The sequence below is a fragment of the Harpia harpyja genome, chromosome 1 (assembly GCF_026419915.1).
Source record: "Harpia harpyja isolate bHarHar1 chromosome 1, bHarHar1 primary haplotype, whole genome shotgun sequence".
NCBI lineage: Eukaryota > Metazoa > Chordata > Aves > Accipitriformes > Accipitridae > Harpia > Harpia harpyja.
The window spans coordinates 2781037-2798878 of NC_068940.1; the positions used below are offsets into that span (position 1 = coordinate 2781037).

The 17842-nt window shown below is 40.4% G+C and overlaps 1 protein-coding gene across 1 annotated transcript in view; it reads left to right on the forward strand.

The window, feature by feature from the left end:
• The window catches only part of LOC128146850 (collagen alpha-1(XV) chain-like), a 163419-nt gene that overhangs the window by 117447 nt on the left and 28130 nt on the right, over positions 1-17842 (forward strand). The window contains exons 23-31 of the mRNA XM_052798747.1: positions 3750-3815; positions 5731-5766; positions 7354-7416; positions 9459-9536; positions 9654-9689; positions 14943-14996; positions 15077-15136; positions 17181-17249; positions 17622-17663. Of these exons, the coding sequence (XP_052654707.1) occupies positions 3750-3815; positions 5731-5766; positions 7354-7416; positions 9459-9536; positions 9654-9689; positions 14943-14996; positions 15077-15136; positions 17181-17249; positions 17622-17663 (504 nt within the window). The remainder of the gene's footprint in view (positions 1-3749; positions 3816-5730; positions 5767-7353; positions 7417-9458; positions 9537-9653; positions 9690-14942; positions 14997-15076; positions 15137-17180; positions 17250-17621; positions 17664-17842) is intronic.

Genomic DNA, 17842 nt, shown 5'->3' on the forward strand with positions numbered 1-17842 from the left:
CGGCACATTGATTGAACTGCACTGAAAAGTGGACCTTGGTTTCCTCCTCATTTAACCTGGTCCCAATGTGAACTGAGGGGATTCGATTTCCTTCAGGAGCCACTTCCAACACTGTGGAAAGACACGGTAAGATAAAATGGAGGTCTGCAGTGGAACCTAGCCATTCCCAGGCTTCTGCAGAACCTGCCAACACCCTGGGTCTCAGAGGCTTGCAGTCCTTTCTGCCTCCTCTGTGGCCTCCTGCTGTCGGTCAGGAAGTCTGCTCCGAACCACCATGTTTAAAAAACAATGTCCCTCAGTTTGCTGCTGTCTGACCTTCCGAAATACTAAATCAATATTCCTTACCCTATATTAGCTATTTTGCTCTTCTGAAGCATAACCTCTGATACTCAGTGCATTCTCATGCATGGATTCATGATAACCAGTAAACCATATTAATTGTTGCTATGATTTTATCGCTCCAATTTAGTTGGATACAGTACAGAAATAATTTTGAATAGAGAAATTTTATTGGATTTAAATTTAAAACTTCTAAACTATTATCTATTGCTGCCATTATTCATCCGTATTTTAGGTACAAGAACTGCATGAAAGGCCTGAAGAAAGGTTAATGTTGGGGGTGTAAAGCAAATGTCGAAACATTTTGTGTTTCCTATGTTCTTTCTGTAATTCTAATAAGGGCATATTCATGCCATTTGGATACAAGGCTGAAGGTTTACTTAGAACCCAACCCAGACAATCATGCTAAAACCTACTGTTTCTTCCTCTTCATAACAGTGAAGAAAATAAGAAAAACAACGTTGTCCTTAGTTCATAGTCAGCACTTTCTGAACTGATTCGATGTGTTGAAATGTTACATTGCTGGATTGTTGCTATTGAAGCTGCTTGCACATGCAAAAAGGAAGATAAATATCTATATACCTGGAGCAGCTTGCGAAGAGTGCAATCTTTTTCTGTAATCATCATCCTTGTACGCTCTATTTTCATATCTTCCTCAGCACTGTGTACAGTTTTCTGACTTCCAACCGCAATTTCCATTTGCATTGAAACTCTATTTATAAAATATACAAAGTGCCTGATCCAAGCTCAGCAAAGCCTTTGGGATTCTTTCCACTGACTTCAGTACAGTTTGGATTGAGCCCCAAAAGATTGAATACTGAGTAATTCCACAATGAAAAGGCAGTGTAAACCCAGGGCTCCTGGATTTCTGCCACCAGCTGTAGATAAAGCAGAACAATTGCAGCAGCAGGACTCTTTTATTACTGTCATTAAGGTAACAGCCCATGTCTTGTTCCCTTTCTGGGCCATATAGAGCTGGGAATACAGTGGGACCAGCGGCATTGTACTACCCGGGAGCAATGCAGGCTGGGAGATGGAGTGCTGCCTGCAGGACTTAAACTGTCTTTTTATTTGACAGTTTTCCAGTGGTTTTTGTAGAACATGAGGACAGGGAGCAGGTAGCAGCACCCAGTAAAAGTGACAGGCTTTAGCAGCATGAATCATGATGCCAACATGACCTCAAAATACAGAAAGTTGACCATATACTGCCATGCTCAGATGACATAGGATAGGATAGGATAGGATAGGATAGGATAGGATAGGATAGGATATGTGGTGTGACCAAGCAGGTCTGTCCTCTTTTGTGTCCTCCTTCACATCCCAGATTAGAAAAATAGTATTCAGAGACTCTTAAGAAAATTGGAAGTGACCTCTGGAGGCCATATTGTCAAACCTCCTATGCAAAGCAGGGGTAACTTCAAACTTAGTTCCTGTATACTGTATTCATAACAAATGTTGCAAAACATTGTGATCTGATAGCATTGATCTGCACATGGTTACAAGCAAAAGAGGCATTCAGATTTCACAATACCTCAGGGACAACATGCTTATTCATGTGCTAATTGAATCCCTGGCGCCTAAAGGCATGCCCTGCCCTGGCCTTGCGAAATTCAGAAGATTTGAATGGGAATATACTGCTGCACACAGAGCCTTATATTGAAATGGATGACATGGCTTGCCTGCTAAACAAGTGGACTAGTTCAAGCCTCTAAGGAGATTCAGTACATATTTCTGAATCCAAAACAAGACTAAACTGTCACGCAATAAATGGGACTGTTGGACTGAAAGAAATGAAACAAATGACAAAAACAGAGTAAGGATCTTTTTTTCACCTACAACATTTATGTGGAGCAAGCACTTACACATTGTCTGTCCTGAATTTAATGTATGACCATATGATATAGTATTGGGAACACCTATTTAAACCAGAAAGGTAGCTATCTGAAACCAAAATGGAAGTCTAATCATAACATCTGGACAAGAATCTGACTGGGAGCAGCCAACATGGATTTACTAACGGCAATTCATTCCTGACCAAAATGATTGCTTGCCTGTGGACAAGCAGTGGACACTGGATGTTGTACACCCTGACTTTAGCAAGGCTTCTGATGCAGTCTCCCATAGTCTTGCTGTCACCAAACTGATGACCTATGAAGTGGATAAGCGGATGATCAAACAGGTGGAAAAATGGCTTAACTGATGGACTCAGAGAGTCATGATTGGCATTCGTGAGACTGCTTCTGGAGTACCGTGTCCAGCTGTGAGATCCCTCGTACAAGAAGGATATTGGCATAATGGAGCAAGCCCTGTGCAGGGCTGCCCAGATGGTCAGGGGACCGGAGCACTGAGACAACTGGGTCTGCTCAGCCTGGAGGAAAGAAGCTAAGGAGAGACTTTATTGCTGTCTACAACTACCTAATCAGAGGATACAGAGAAGATGGAGGCACCCTCTTCTTGGAGGTGTATGGCAATATTATAAGATGTAACAGACACAAGTTGGGACATGGGAAATTCCAATTAGATAAAGCAAAAACTTTTTACCCTGACAATGCTCAAATACTGGAGCCGGTTGCCCAGAGGAATTGGCACTTCCATCCTTAGAGGTGTTGAAGACTTAACTGGACAAGTCCACGAGCGACCTGATCCAATTAGACCTGCATTGAGGAGGGGGTTGGACCAGATTATGTCCAAAGGTCCCTGTCCACCTCCATTATCCTGATTCTGTGATCAAATTATGCAGAAATGTCTGAGCTAATGCTGAGCTCACTAATTCCAGGATAGGAAGCAGTATAACAGCATAGCTATTATACTGCTCTGTTCAGGCTTCTGGAGACTCAGAACTATTAGCTTAGGTGCTGCTCCACATCCAAGTGACTACACTGTTTTGGGGATCCAAATCCATTGATTGCAGACCCAGCAGTATGATCGGAGCTGACTTAGGAATTGTTGCATGGCACTGCATGGTGTGATGCAGATATGTCCAGAATAGAATTATAACTTCAACTCTACAACAGGATGAGTGTGGTCAGACAGATTCACCATCTTAGAATGGCAGTGACATATTGGAGTGTAAAACTTTCATTTTGATCTTTATCCTACTGAGGAGAAATTACTTCAGGCTGCAACATTTGGTGTCATAGTTTTCAAGTTAAAAATGAGAGTCAGTTAATTGAAGTTTTGAAAGCATTCTGAGATCCTTACATATGAAGTGTAAAACAAATGCTAGGTTTTGTTATTCCAGATGTATAACAAAAATTAGAAGTAGAGAGCCTTTTCTGTGGCCTTATTTGTGTTTTTCTCCCCATGGTTACAAAGGAATGCTTTAACTGTCTATACATCTCTAAAAATATGTGTGCCCTAGATAATCAATTTTGTATTTGAAATAACCTGTTCCTTAACCACTTTTTTAGCTACTACTCAATGATACAGATGGAATTTTTAACTTTACTGGAATTAAAGGACTGCTTGGGCCTCCAGTGAGTATATGCTGCTTTATTAAATCTTCAGATTTGCTCTGTCTTCAGTGTCTCCTTTTAAGTATCAGCTAGAGCTGAGTTTCCTATGCTTTAGAATTGTGTTCCTGCTAACTTCAGCACTAAACTCTGTGGAAGTACTTCAGGGAAAAACTGAATTCTGTGTGAATGAATTGCTTTTACACGTTAGTATGAAAGAAAGGAGTTGGCTTAGCTCTGAATCTGAACTATATGCTCAGGATGACAGATATGGGGAACTGAAGAAATAATGGGGACCAAGGTTTACATAGCATTTCTTCCATTTTTTTTCTATGCTTGTTTTTCAAGCCATAAAATGTTGGGATAAAGTATTTTGCTCAGTTTTGCTTGAGACTGCAACTAGGAGTGCTAGGCTCCTGTGTATGAATGTAGTCTCGCAGCAATTACAACTGTGGAGGAAAAGCTGGAAATTTCATGAGAGAACAACAGACGTGAAATTTCAGATTCTGTTTCACAGATAGGAGTATAGCTGCAAAATAGTTCAGTCAAACATCTGAAATTCTGAATGCTTCTTGGTAATGATTTCAAATTCCTAGGACTGGATCCAAAGAGAAATCTAGCTTTTCCAGGCTGTGGAGTCTATTCAAACTTGCTCGAAAGTCTACAATATATTGCACTTCGCAAAATTTTAATCCCCCCAAAGGAAGCATCTTACTTCACAGCTAGTTTCATTTGTGGACTGTTGTTTGTGTACTTTATTTTATCTGTCTTCTTGTTTGTGAGCCCAGTTCTCTCCCTCACATTCAATCCCTGATGAAACAAGGAAGACCAGAACATGTGTACATGATGATAGCAAAATTTCACTCTACGTAGCCATAGTTTGAAAAAAACTTTTATCTTATTCATACAACTGTCCCAAAACAAATATTTACTAAATCTGTCAGTGAACTGGTAAGAAGGGCATTAGCTCCAATAACACCTTTTAACCTTTATCTGGTAGCCTAGCATGCCTCTTTTCCACTTGTCCCATGGTAGGATGACATCACATTATTGTGGCTGCATCCAGCTGTGCTTATGGTAAAACAGCTTTCATGGAAGAGTATTTTGGTGTGTTTCCTAAAAACCTGATTCTCCTAATCCCTGGACATAATAGGATGCCAGGATAGGATGGGTCCTCTTGTGTGAAGCTCTGTTGCTGCAGATAGTCACCATTCAAGCCTTAGATGACAGGTTCTCAAAACAATGTAGACGAGTGGGCTCATGACCCCAGCAGCAATGCATTGGTTTGTAATAGCTGTTAGAGTTACAGTCCCAACAGAAAGAAGTAGGTCCTGCAGGTCGAAGCGCAGCTGCAATTGGGAAGGTCTTTGAACCTCAGTCTGTAAGCTCACCCTAGTCAGGAAAGACAGGCAGACTCATAGTGCCTCGGGTAATACACAGCCAGGGGATCTGAACAAGAACTAAAGTGTCTCGCTGCAGATATCACAGTGGGGCAATCTTAAATATGCCCAGTAGAAATCCAAATCCATGTTTCTATTCACAGCCTATTGCACACTCTATTTTCTATCCACAGACAACCAGGAGCAAAATGGCAAAGGTGGGAGGGCTACTGTGATCTCTGTGCTGGAATATGGAAAAGATTCAAAGGAGGCTGAATTATGGTTGCATGCCTTTCATATGTGGAAAATGTCACCTTTCTTCAGCGTTTTCTGGTCTGTGTCCCTCCAGTTTTGGAAAGCAAATGCTAATGTCCCAGAAAAACTTAGAAGCGTAGGGCGTTAAGGAGTGTTCACAACTTTACCACTGGCTGAATGAAGTTCTTAATCCAGTTTCAGATCAGTTAATATTCACAAATTATGCAAGACATGGAAAATGCGTACTCTGATTTGCAAGTCTGTACTATGTGTTTGTAAGGGGGTGAGTTTTTTGCATTTTGCAGGGGCCAGATGGCAAGCCAGGTCTACCAGGATTTCCTGTAAGTATTATGTTCCTTGGATTTAAGTAAGTATTTTTCAATATAGTTTAATATTTTAAAAATTTATGTTGTACAGAATTTACACAAAGTCTCATAAATTTTCATATGGGAGACCGTAGGTTTTTATGGAATCAACAGCTATGGTAGAAATTAACTCTGCCGGAAATGAAGCATACTGTGACATGCATATCTTGTATTTCTGCTTATCTCAGAATCAGTCCTGTAGTTTAAATCTAAATGTAATTGACTCTGATGAAACATTACTACCTAAGGAAAAGACCTATGCCAGGAGAAACAAATGGAACAAATGGACTTCTAAAAGTTATCTTCATATGTATATGTAATTGTATTATTCTTTAGGCTTTTTTTATCACCACTACAGAGTACAGTAAAGCCCTATGAGGTGTACCCTTTTTATTTTATCCTTTAGGAACCATTTATTATTTTTTATAATAACATACCAGTGCCACCATGGAAGTATTGCACAGCCATAGTATCAAAGATACCTTATACTATGTTACTTACCTATTGTGCTCAGGCTGCCACACCATAGAAACATTATCTGGCTTGTGACTTCATATAGTATTGTTTATACTATTATATTTATATTCTGTATAATGTGATAGAATTATTTTCCCTTGTTATGATTGTTTTACAGTTCAGACGCGTGCATATGGTCTCAGGATCCTTTGTCTATTGCCTGAGAATAACTAAGGAGAAAACTGGGAAAGCTGACAAATGATGTTGACAAAATGCTGGCAAATTGCCCCAAATTCTACAGAAGGTTGTTTACTAAGTCCTGGGTATTGTGGACTGCATAGGAAGCCAAAGAAAGGGGGAAAAAACTCCTTAAAAATACTTTTCATTTGAAAAAGAGCTGATAACATTTAGAAAGTGATGTAATGAATTCTTAGTCTCTCTGTCATTTACAGAATTTCTACAGACATGAAAATGCCATTCTTGTTCTTACCTCAGGTCTTTTCTTGATCTGTTCACTAATGCAGAAATCATGTAGGCTTGAATTTAGTTCTTGGCGGGTAAAAAAAATGCTTCTGAATGCACTTATAATGGAAGATTGTAAAACATAACGTTATCTGAGCAGAATGTTGTCACCACAGAACAGAAAGAGAAATCATGTCATTTTCAAATATGTAATCTCTATTTCAGATTAAAAAAATTTAAAATACTGTTAAAAATATAGCTTCAGAAATTCTGTTGACAATCAGCCTGGCTGAATGATCATGGAGGGACAGAGAATAGAGTAGGGAGGAAATAGAGAATTTTAGGCTGAATTGCCACTCTTACTAATGTTTGTGTATTTCTCTGTGAATGTGTGTATCATCTACACTGTGATAAACATCAGGGAGCTTTTGGTTTGTTCTTTTTAACAGATTCTCCCTATATGATATTTGTTTGGGGGGATACTTTGATTCAGACAGCAATTTAGTCTTGTAAGAGTTCTTAGATTGCAACCAGAGTGATTCAAGTTCAAGTTTTCCAGTTATTTAAAATTAGATCTAGTAAAATGGCCTAGCTCCATATTCTTAGCAGATCTCACCATGGATTTATGTACTTGTTTTTGCTTAGGGCCCTCGAGGACCGAAAGGTGATACTGGTTTGCCTGGATCACAAGGACCCAAAGGACAACAGGTAAGAGAAAATGCATAGGGTTTTAAAAGTACATGATGCAAAATGTGTTAGATGACAACTACTCAGTGACGTTAAAAGTTTAATGATTCTGATTTTACTAGGGATTGGCTTGTTAATAAGTTTATGTGAAAAATTTACTAAGTGGAAATTGAAAGAGTGCTAAACAAAATACTTTGATATAATACTCCTGAGAGCTAACATTCCTGCCTCAGTGTTGAAATTCTGCGGTGCAGTATGCACTTATCAGAATAAGTTTGCATAAACATGAAACATGAGGTAACCTCTTCTTGCAAGTTGCTTGTCTGTGCTGACACCCTGGGATCCTAACCGAAAGGCCAAACAAAAAAAGATGAATCTTTTCCTCCTCCTTTGGCACAGAGGGCTTTGCCTACAGAATGAAGACTGCAGTTTTCCATTCCAATTGGAAGAATAAGACTTGGCAAGCTCTCTCCTTAGGGTCCTTTCTCTTATTTCTCCACAACAGTGTTTATTTGGTAGCACTGCTGAGAGGTGACTGCGGACTGACTCTGCTGTTTTGTAAATATTGCAGCTGTTCCATTTTTCTTCCCCTTCTCATCCACATGCAGGAAGCAGGGGAGAGGAACATCTAAGTTATTACAATCTTGGGGATTACAGAAAGAAAAACAAAAACACTTTCTGCTTATTCTTTGTAAGTAACTGACCTCACTTTCTCACAAGTAATAGGAAGGCTTGGAAATGGTTGATTATGGTTTGAAGTGGGATTGTAGAAGAAAAGCATCTTCATGGCTCAGAAGGAAACATCTCAGGCCATAAATACCAGTCCCCTTTTGTCACAAGGATTCCTGTTCTTTTATGGAGTGCATAAAATGATCAAGCTCAGCCTTAAAATCAGTTGGGTGGTTTTTAGTTTGGGTTGTGGGTTTTTTTGTTTGGGTTTTCTTTTTTTTTTTTTTTTTTTTTTTGCTTCTGCTGTCCACACTGGAAGGAACTCAAAACTTTGAAGCCATTATATTTTGTACCCACCAATGACATAGTGATGTTACTGAGGTGTGAACACCAGGTTGTGCTCAAGAGTGATGAAGTTGGGAACCACAACAAAGCCGCACAGAGACTTACAAGCATTTTGTTTTAAGGATCATGAGATGCTTCTGTCACAACCTCAGGTCCATAAAATCACGGAAGATAAAGTCAGTGAAGCCAAGCCTTAGAGAGACTCCGACATATCTGAAGTATCTTCAGGGAGACTCCAAAGATTTAAGAACCTGCAAGAGGAACTGAGTTATAGCACTTCCTGCTCAGTGGAATCAGCAATGCAAATGAGTTTTAATCAGCAATGCAATTGTTAGTTTCAAGCCAGATTTCTTCCACGAGAGTTCTTGGGAAGGCTATTGTACCAAGCTGCCTGAGCTAGGAGAAGGAGAGTTACAGCTGAAAGATCCAGAGCAGGAACCATGCGCTGGCACTGGGGAATGGTAATTCATGGTTCTGGTGCCATTATTCAATGGAAATTACCCCTTGAAGAAGTGGAATGCAGAGGGTCATAATTTGAATGCTGGGAATTGGCTTTCATTAAAGGCTGCATGATGCCAGGCACATAGAACGATTGATGCTTTCCTGATAGTAAAATCAGGACATTTAGTGTTCTATCAAGGTTTTAAATTTCCAGCAGGATCTCCTGACCACTGCCTAAGCTGATGGTGCACAAGAAGACACCAACCGCCTGTCTGCCTTTGGCAGAGATCTCTTGTGAACACAGCACATTTTACATAGTTACTCTATTGAGAGCAATTGAAAGTCTTTTTTAAAAAATAAGAACTTGTTCATCCTAGGGAGAATTACAGGAGCAAGATATTTTTAGTGTACTTTATTATGTTTTAAGAAAGATCAGCCCTTTTCTCCCCCAGAACCAAGCTTCACCCTACTCACATTGATATCACTTTGTTTGATATCACAGCATGACTAATCTGTCATGCTTCAAACTGCAGTAATGCTGCTTTGACTTCTTCTGATTCATTGAGAATTCCTTTGTAAACACTGTAAAATAACTTTGATAATTGCAGGGTGAAAAGGGAGAACCAGGAGCTATCATTGCTGCTGATGGATCTTTAACTGAATTATTAGGAAGAAAAGGGGAGAAGGTGAGCTAATACTGTGTTGTGTTCCTCCAGAATGTTTGGTGGCCTTGTTACCAGCCACCTCTGCTAGATACTGCAGGAGTTCTCCTTGTCATTGCTCTATGTGTCTGTCCTCGACAGGGTGAAGCGGGAGTGGTGGGACCCATGGGACCAATGGTAAGAGATTTCCAAAGATGAGTGGATTCTTTTTTTTTTTTTGCTTTGGTTTTACAGATGATAGTAAATGTAAAGGTAGTTTCTTTTAGCTTTTCATTCCTTCTGAGTAGGGATGATAAGGAGTATTCATGCTTCAGGATGATCAATGTCCTTCAGAAAAGGATGTGGTTGTTACCTGTCTGGTGCTGTAAACTACTGAGTTGATTCAGAATTTAAATTCTAGTAGCACAAATGTATCTGTTACTATCTAAACAGACAGTGAAATATCATCAGAGCTAGAAACTTACATAACTTATGACTCGGAGTGAACTGGATTTGTTTAGCCCTGAAGATAAAAGGCTGAGAGGAGCTCTGATTGCTCCCTGCCACTGTCTGAAAGGGAATTATAGAACAGAAAACATCAGGTCCTTCTCAGAGGTGCACAGGAAAAAGGCAAGTTACAACGATCACAAGTTCCAGCAAAGGGAAATTCTAATTAGATATAAAGAAAAAAACTCACAGTAAAAGTGGTTAATCACAGAGATAGGTGCTTGGAGAGATGGTGGATTGTGGAACAAGGTGCTGAGCGGCATGACCTAACTTGGAAGTCTGTCTTGCTTTGAGCAAGAGTTGGACTAGATGATTTCTAAAGGTCCCTTCCAATCTAAATTATTCTCTAATTCTGTGATTTACATTAAAACAACTGACTACATCAGGCTCAATTTCAGTCGGTGCCAATAATTTGCAACTGCCTTGGATTCTGAGGAAGCTGCAGATCAGGCAGTAGAGTCAGACCATTTACCGAAATCAGGATTTAGAGGCCATTCAGGTACTTGGCCTGATATTTTTGACTGGACACAGAATGTTGTATGAAAGCACAAGAAATTCCTTAAAAAATAAGAACAACTGCCCAGATTCAGTAGTGTTAGAGCAGGAATTAATTTCTTCTAGTCTAGTATTCCAAAGATCAAGGATATTGAGTGTTTCTTTGCTTCTGTTTTTGATGTAGCCTGGTCTCTGTTGTGCCCAACTGAATGTTAGTAGGTGTTGTTGTTTCTGTGCACCAAGGTGTGTAGGAGATTTTGCCATCAGTTTCTGTGATCTTTAAAAGGGGCTAACTGTGTGTGCTAAGTAACTGCTTTCCTAATTACTGTGTACCAGAATACCTTGAGGGGGATAGCCTCACTTACCAGAAAGGGAGTTCCTTTTCTCCTCCTTGTATGACTGCAAGATGAGTCTACCCTTTCACCTCAACATATGTTGTGGTTTAATCCCAGCCAGCAGCTAAGCACCACGCAGCCACTCACTCACTTCCCCCCCACCCAGTGGGATGGGGGAGAGAATCAGAAGGAAAAAGGTAAAACTCGTGGGTTGAGATAAGAACAGTCTAACAGAACAGAAAGGAAGAATCTAATAATGATAATAATAGCAATAATAAAATGACAATACTAATAAAAGGACTGGAATATACAAAACAAGTGATGCACAATGCAATTGCTCACTACTCGCCAACCAGTGCCCAGTTAGTTCCTGAGCAGCGATCCCCCCCAGGCCAACTTCCCCCCCAGTTTATATACTGGGCATAACAGCACATAGTATGGAATACCCCTTTGGCCAGTTTGGGTCAGCTGCCCTGGCTGTGTCCCCTCCCAAATCCTTGTGCCCCTCCAGCCTTCTTGCTGGCTGGGCATGAGAAGCTGAAAAATCCTTGACTTCTTAGTGTAAGTACTGCTCAGCAACAACTAAAACATCAGTGTGTTATCAACATCCTTCTCATACTGAACCCAAAACATAGCACTACACCAGCTACTAGGAAGACAATTAACTCTATCCCAGCCAAAACCGGGACAACATAGAATCACTGAATAATTTAGAATGGAAGTGAACTTCAGAGATCATCTAGTCCACACCACTGCCCAAAGCAAGTCTGTTCAGCTCAGGGACTTGCCCAGTCAAGTCTTCAACATTTCTTAGGATAGAGATTCCACAGCCTCTCTGGGCAGCACATTCCAGTATTTGACAACCTTCAGGGTAAAAAAAAGTTTAACCTTGTATTTATTTGGAATTTCTCATGTTCTAGCTTGTGTTCGTTGCCTGTCATCCTATTGCTGTGCACCCTTCAGGACATGTCCTTTTTCTATCAGCCCCAAACTCTGTGTTTACATCTCCTTTTGTACTGCCACGAGATGCTTCATACAGTTCAGCATGCCGACAAGGCCATTCAGAGGCAGTTCTTGCCAGCACTGGTGCGAATGATTACGCTGCAGGAGAATTTGGCACACAGAACCCATCTCAAGACTTTGCCCAGCCAGTTCCTCTTAGTGCAGAACTCTTGTTTGATCATCGCTGCTAATGGGGATGATTCATTTTGGTGTTGTCCCATAGAAAAAAATCCCTTTGTAGTCAGTGGGAGTCCTGTGCAGCAAAAACATGCAGACTTCAGAGTGCTGGGCCAGAGCCTCTGTGGCATGACTTATCAAAGTTTTCTTTACGATGGTTCTGTTCCACTTTGCACAAAGTAAGGCTTTGGCCAAAGAACAGCTTTGTGGTTGCTGGAGATGCTGATCATTCCTCTGTGCTGTTAGGGCACAATGAACTCATACATGAGTTTCCAAAATTTAAAAAAAATTCCCTGATAATTGCTCCGCTCCTTTTCAAGACTTCAGCTGGACAGAAGAGAGGATCACAGCAGCTTGGAGCAGAAGGAGCTACAGAGAAGTGGTGGTTTGGCAGATGACAGCTAGGGATAGTCAGGAGGTTAGTACTATTAATGCAAAAGCAGAAGAGAGAGACTGAATCCAGCCTCCTGCCACAAGGGAAATGAGAATCTTTTACCTGCTCGATTATGCTGTTCGCTGTCAGTGAAGCAGACCGTACTGAATAGGAGCCCTTAGTAAGAACCACAGTGTTAAGTCTGCCCAAATTGACTCTCTGCTGTTGTAAATGAAATTTCCTTTTCTGGTAAGCAGTCTCCTGTGGCTTTCTCGCTTCCTTCTTTCACTTCTAGCTGTGACTGCTGGCTTCTGTCTCAGGGAGTCAGACATCTGTCAGGGGTGAGCTGGCACTTTGATAGACAAGTAGTAAAGGTGGCTCCAGCACAGTCAACTCTCACATTGTTGATGTTTATTTAAAGTCCAAGTTAAAGCATGAGATCCAGACACTTCTCTTTATTTAAACTAATAAAAAAGTCTGTTTCCAATCATCTTCATTGCTCAGTAAAGCTCAGATTTGCATATTCTTTAAAGGCTCAAACACTAGAAAGTGAAATAGAAAAATACCCCACAACATTTTGGATTTTTTCAAACCCCATTATTGGATATGGTAGCACAGAAGGGTGGATTGAATCATTTTGAAAGCTTGGGGGCACAATATTGAAGTTCACATCTGCCAGTCACCTGCAATCTATTGCCTGCTTTAGACACAGGCACTAGCTTTGATCATATGGGTAGAAATTGCCTTCAAACAGGAAATGCAATAGAAGTCTAATAAAGGTCCTACCATCTTCAAACAGTTTCAGCTGCCATTAGTGAGCTTTAAATTCTGATTACAGTGATGATGTTATGAATCAATATGTTCACATGTTAACCATTTCTGAATTTCATCTCTAATCCAGTCTTCGTTTTTGGCATGATGAAAATTGCAACAATTAATCCATGAATTTCAGCTTGATGCTAAGATAAATCATCTCATCATCATCATCATATAAATTTTCCATGAATGTACATGACTTTTCAATGAAATGATATTACATAAAGGCAAGGGCAAACACTTGCCAGTTTCAAAAAAGAAAAAAGATTTTGTTAACTGAAAATTCTATCAATATGGCAATAGTTTAATTCGTAAAATGGATTGGTAAGAGACTGGTATTTGAATCCAGATGGTATTCCCGTGTCAATATTCTGCTGATCAGATGAGATGCAAAACTCTGAGTATGCAAATCATCCAAGTATAAATTTCAGGCTATTTCTTGCAACCTTTCTAGCTCTTCACTTGCCCGTGCTCCTTCTATGCCTTGAACTGAGACGTAACACAGCAACAGAACTGGACTGTAAATAAGGAGACTCAGTTCTGCCACAGACTTGCTTCCTTCTTAGCCTCCGCTTTCCTTAATAATCAAGAACAAGTGAGTGGCAAGATGGGGATTTCCTCTTGGGTTTTGATTGTTTGCTAGTTATCCTTTGAAGTAGCAGTCACAATGCCAACAAATGTTTGTTACTGTTAAAGTGACGTGGTGAAATTGCGGTAAGCAGTGCAATAGCCACTGTCTTTCTTCCATCAGCATAGGTCTGTGTTCACCACCATACTGCAGGTAGCAATAGAAAGTCTGTTACAATAATCATACTGAAAGTACTGTGATTTCTCAGGATGAAACACGTCAGTTGTCACCTATAAGTAGTATCTGCATGAAATCTATAGACAGAGATTATTTCACCAATAATGTAAGAAGGGGTAACTCTTAGCATTTCACCAGACTGAAAAAAGGAAATGAAACCAGAAAGGCTGATACATACATAAAGAGATTGTCTAGACCCTTGTGGTTTTGCTGAGTTTCAGGAAGCCGACAGCAGATGAAAGTTGGTGGTATTGTCAGGTTTACTGCTTTTTGTTGGTCACTTGCTGGTTGCCTGGAAGTTGCATGCTTGCAAACACCCAGCCATAGATCATCCAGAGGCCTGGACCACTTTTCCCAGGTAGCCTGCTTGCCCTTTCTTTTTGCAGTCACTTGTACCACTTTGTGAGGCCTGATGGGTCAGTCACTCTTGTATAAAGAAGGATCTGTTCTGTTTCAACTATCAGCCCCATAAATCCACATACCCAGGCTGGCAAGAGGCATGTAGAAGCCTGGCACTATATGAATTCTCAGGCTGGTTCACAGACATTTCCTCATAGGGTCTGAGTCAAAAATAATTAGAAAACCAAAGCAAACAAAAAGGAGATTCACAAAGCATATATCACTAACTGCCTTTTTTCTACTGATTGATATGTTTAATTTTCCTTTGATATGTGGTGACTCAGTTTTGAATTGCACACTCTACAAATGGCTGAGAACTCAGACTTCATTTCAGATAACCAGTCTTTTCCAAGCCAGAGCTGACTGTGATATCCAGGCCTCAGCTTCTGAGATCACTCAAGAGAGCAAGTAGAGCGGACAGACAATCACAGACTGATTTTTAACGCAAATATAAAACTATGCCTCTTATTCTAAATAACCCAATATATCTCAAAGATATGTTCCATATGTTCTCCATAATCACATTTTCTTTTTTTGTCCAGGGACCAATAGGACCTACTGGACCTAAAGGAGAACTTGGTTTCCCAGGACGTCCAGTATGTATTGTGCTCTCAAGTGGAATAAAGATGGAGGAGCTTGCTTCTGACACATACTACACTATTTCTACTTATTTCAGGGCCGCCCAGGACTGAATGGACTGAGAGGTGTGAAAGGTGATCGAGGCGAAGCATTTTATGTAAGTTCTTATGTAAAAAAAACCTGTTAAAATCTTAAGTCTGATTTATATGAATTCCTTTAAAATGATGACATGACTAAAAACCTGAAATGATCTAGAAATAATTATATGTTTCTGCTACTTTTCCTATCTGGTAACAATCATTGAAAAGTCAACTTCTGGGTCCATCTGGACAGTTCTTGCAGATATACATAGTTGTATCAGCTCCCGGGTGTAACAGTTACATGTGTGATTCACTGTTAGCATAACTGTTTCAAATAGCAAATGATCTGCGATTGCCAATTCTTTCTATATATCAAAGACTTCCTGATCCAGGCCATCAGTATGACCCCTCGTGTTGTGAAGATACTCCCACAGGCTTTTAGCTATCTAGCACAGGTACAAACAGTGCTTGAGCATATCATAGTGAAGTGGCATCTACTCTACTAACGAGGAGATACTTGCTAATACCTACTACCTGCTTTCGTTGCCATATACATGTATCCAGAATAATGACCACTGCATAGATGATAGCATATCCATGCCCACCTACAGCCTGTAATTATGGAATGGCAAGTGATGAACCAAGGTCCTGGTGCTGCAAGTCTGTTCTTATGAAAAGACTTCATGCAAGTGGTCTCATGGCAAACATGAAGACTGGACTACAGAACAACAAACATTGCTGAGCATAAGCAGTAAGTTTCACAAGAGCAGAGTAATTTGTGTGGTCGTTCTGATGTCACAGGGCAATCTGTGTTAGAAAAATTGGTACCCATACCATAACAGCAGCTAATAATATTTCATCTGCATCAGAGATACGCTGAAAAAAAAAGACAAGGGTATTTTACTGTGTTAGCATAGAAATCCTAAGGTAGGCATCAGCTAGGCATCAGAAAAGGTGATCTAGTGAATATCACTGTATTTCAGTAGAGCACTTCTTGTAAATGAATTCTGTGGTGTGAGTCCTTTGGTTCTACTTTGTTTAAAAGAAAAAAAAATATGTGACACACAAACTGCAAAACACAAGTATGTTGTCTATCTAGAAAATAAATATAAGTGAGATGATGATACTGCTTTATCTGACTGACAGGGAGACTGAGAATTGATAAGTACCTAAGTATCTTCACAGAAAGCAAGACCAGGTACTAAAGGTTGCTTACACCTCTATAGAAAGGTGTAAATAGAAATTTAGTTGCTGGAAGGTGAAAACAGACAAATTAGACAAATTCTAATTGGAAGAAAATGACAGAAAAGATGACTAGCCACCAGCAGAAAATATTAAAGTAGATTTTCTATTCCTCCATATCTTCAAACAGTGTCAAGGTTCATTTTCTGGGTTGCCCGCCTTAACCAAACAAAAACTATTAAAGCAAGTCTAACTAGATGAAGTACATCAGGCTGGGAGATTAAAGAAAACAAGTGAAAAAACAGGCTGCATGTTCTAATAGTCCTTCCTGGAGTGCTCAGGGAAGATAAAATGTAATGGATCCCTAATTATTGATGAGATGACATGTGTCACCTCACAGCAGCTGGCATTGATGTGGAGTGAAAGATGGACGTGGCATGGTGCCAGGTTTTTAAATGACACAGTAATGAGTTGGCATTTTTTTTTGTAAAGGGCAGTCACGCCTCCAGTCTAGCAGGGTTCCTTGAAGGTGCTAATTAGCGTGTAGTTATCTGACTGGCACTTGAAAATATATGAATCTCAGCAGTCTTGAGAATCCCAGACCAGTCTCGGATACCTGATTTTCCTTGGATGAGAGATCCACTGCCTTTAATTTAGTTTCAATTTTTAGTGCTTTGGGATTTCTGGTTTGGGTTTTTATTCCCCTGGAAACAAGTCTTAGACCATTTTGTTCTCCAGAGAGTGCTTTAGGTTAAATATTAAAATTCACCTGACAGTTTGCTCCCTGTAACTGAATGCTCAGCCTCCCCTCAAGCCATTTAACACAAAACTTCTTGGTTAAATGGGGCCCTCTGAGCCCCTTGGCCTTCCTTGTGTAGGCTCAGTTGTATTGCGTATGAAACGATCTAATATCTTCTTTCTTTCACTTTCTCTTACCAGGGCCTTCCTGGCTTGCCTGGACCCCCAGGGCCCCCTGGACCTCCAGGACGTATAGTTTATATCAAAGGAGTAAGTACAACTGGGCATCAGTTGCTGATCTCTCTCTGCAGCAGCAATGTGCTGCTCTAGAAACAGTCTGCAAAGGGAACATCAAAACTTGTTTCAGGCCACACAGTTTACAGTGGGTGACCTTGCTTGTGTGCATATGAAAAAAATTTCTTAACCAGAGCCACTGTCACGTAAGAGTTTTGCCCCCCCCAGGGTGGGACCTGCTGACAGACCTGTGAGAGCTCCCAGGCAGCAAGCTGGGCTCTCCACTCCGCAGGTGCCGGGTTTTGTTTCGAGGCTTTGTCCCGTCATGTCTATTAGATCTATTTGGTGTGTTGTCTGCCATATTATACCTATGTTCATTAAAATAACTTCCGTTCTTGTTTTCACTAGACAGTTTTCCCAGTCTCTCCCAGACCTCACTGCAAAATGCCAGTAAGCCACACACAGAATCTGCTCTTAGCAAAATGCATGGCCATGACAGTACATAACCACAGTAGCTATATACATAACCACGGTAGTTTTGCAGCTTTTCTCCCCCTGCCTTCTGCTTTGCACCAGAGATTTGTTTTACCTAGTCTTCAAGATAACAGATTTTCAAGTGTTTAGATACC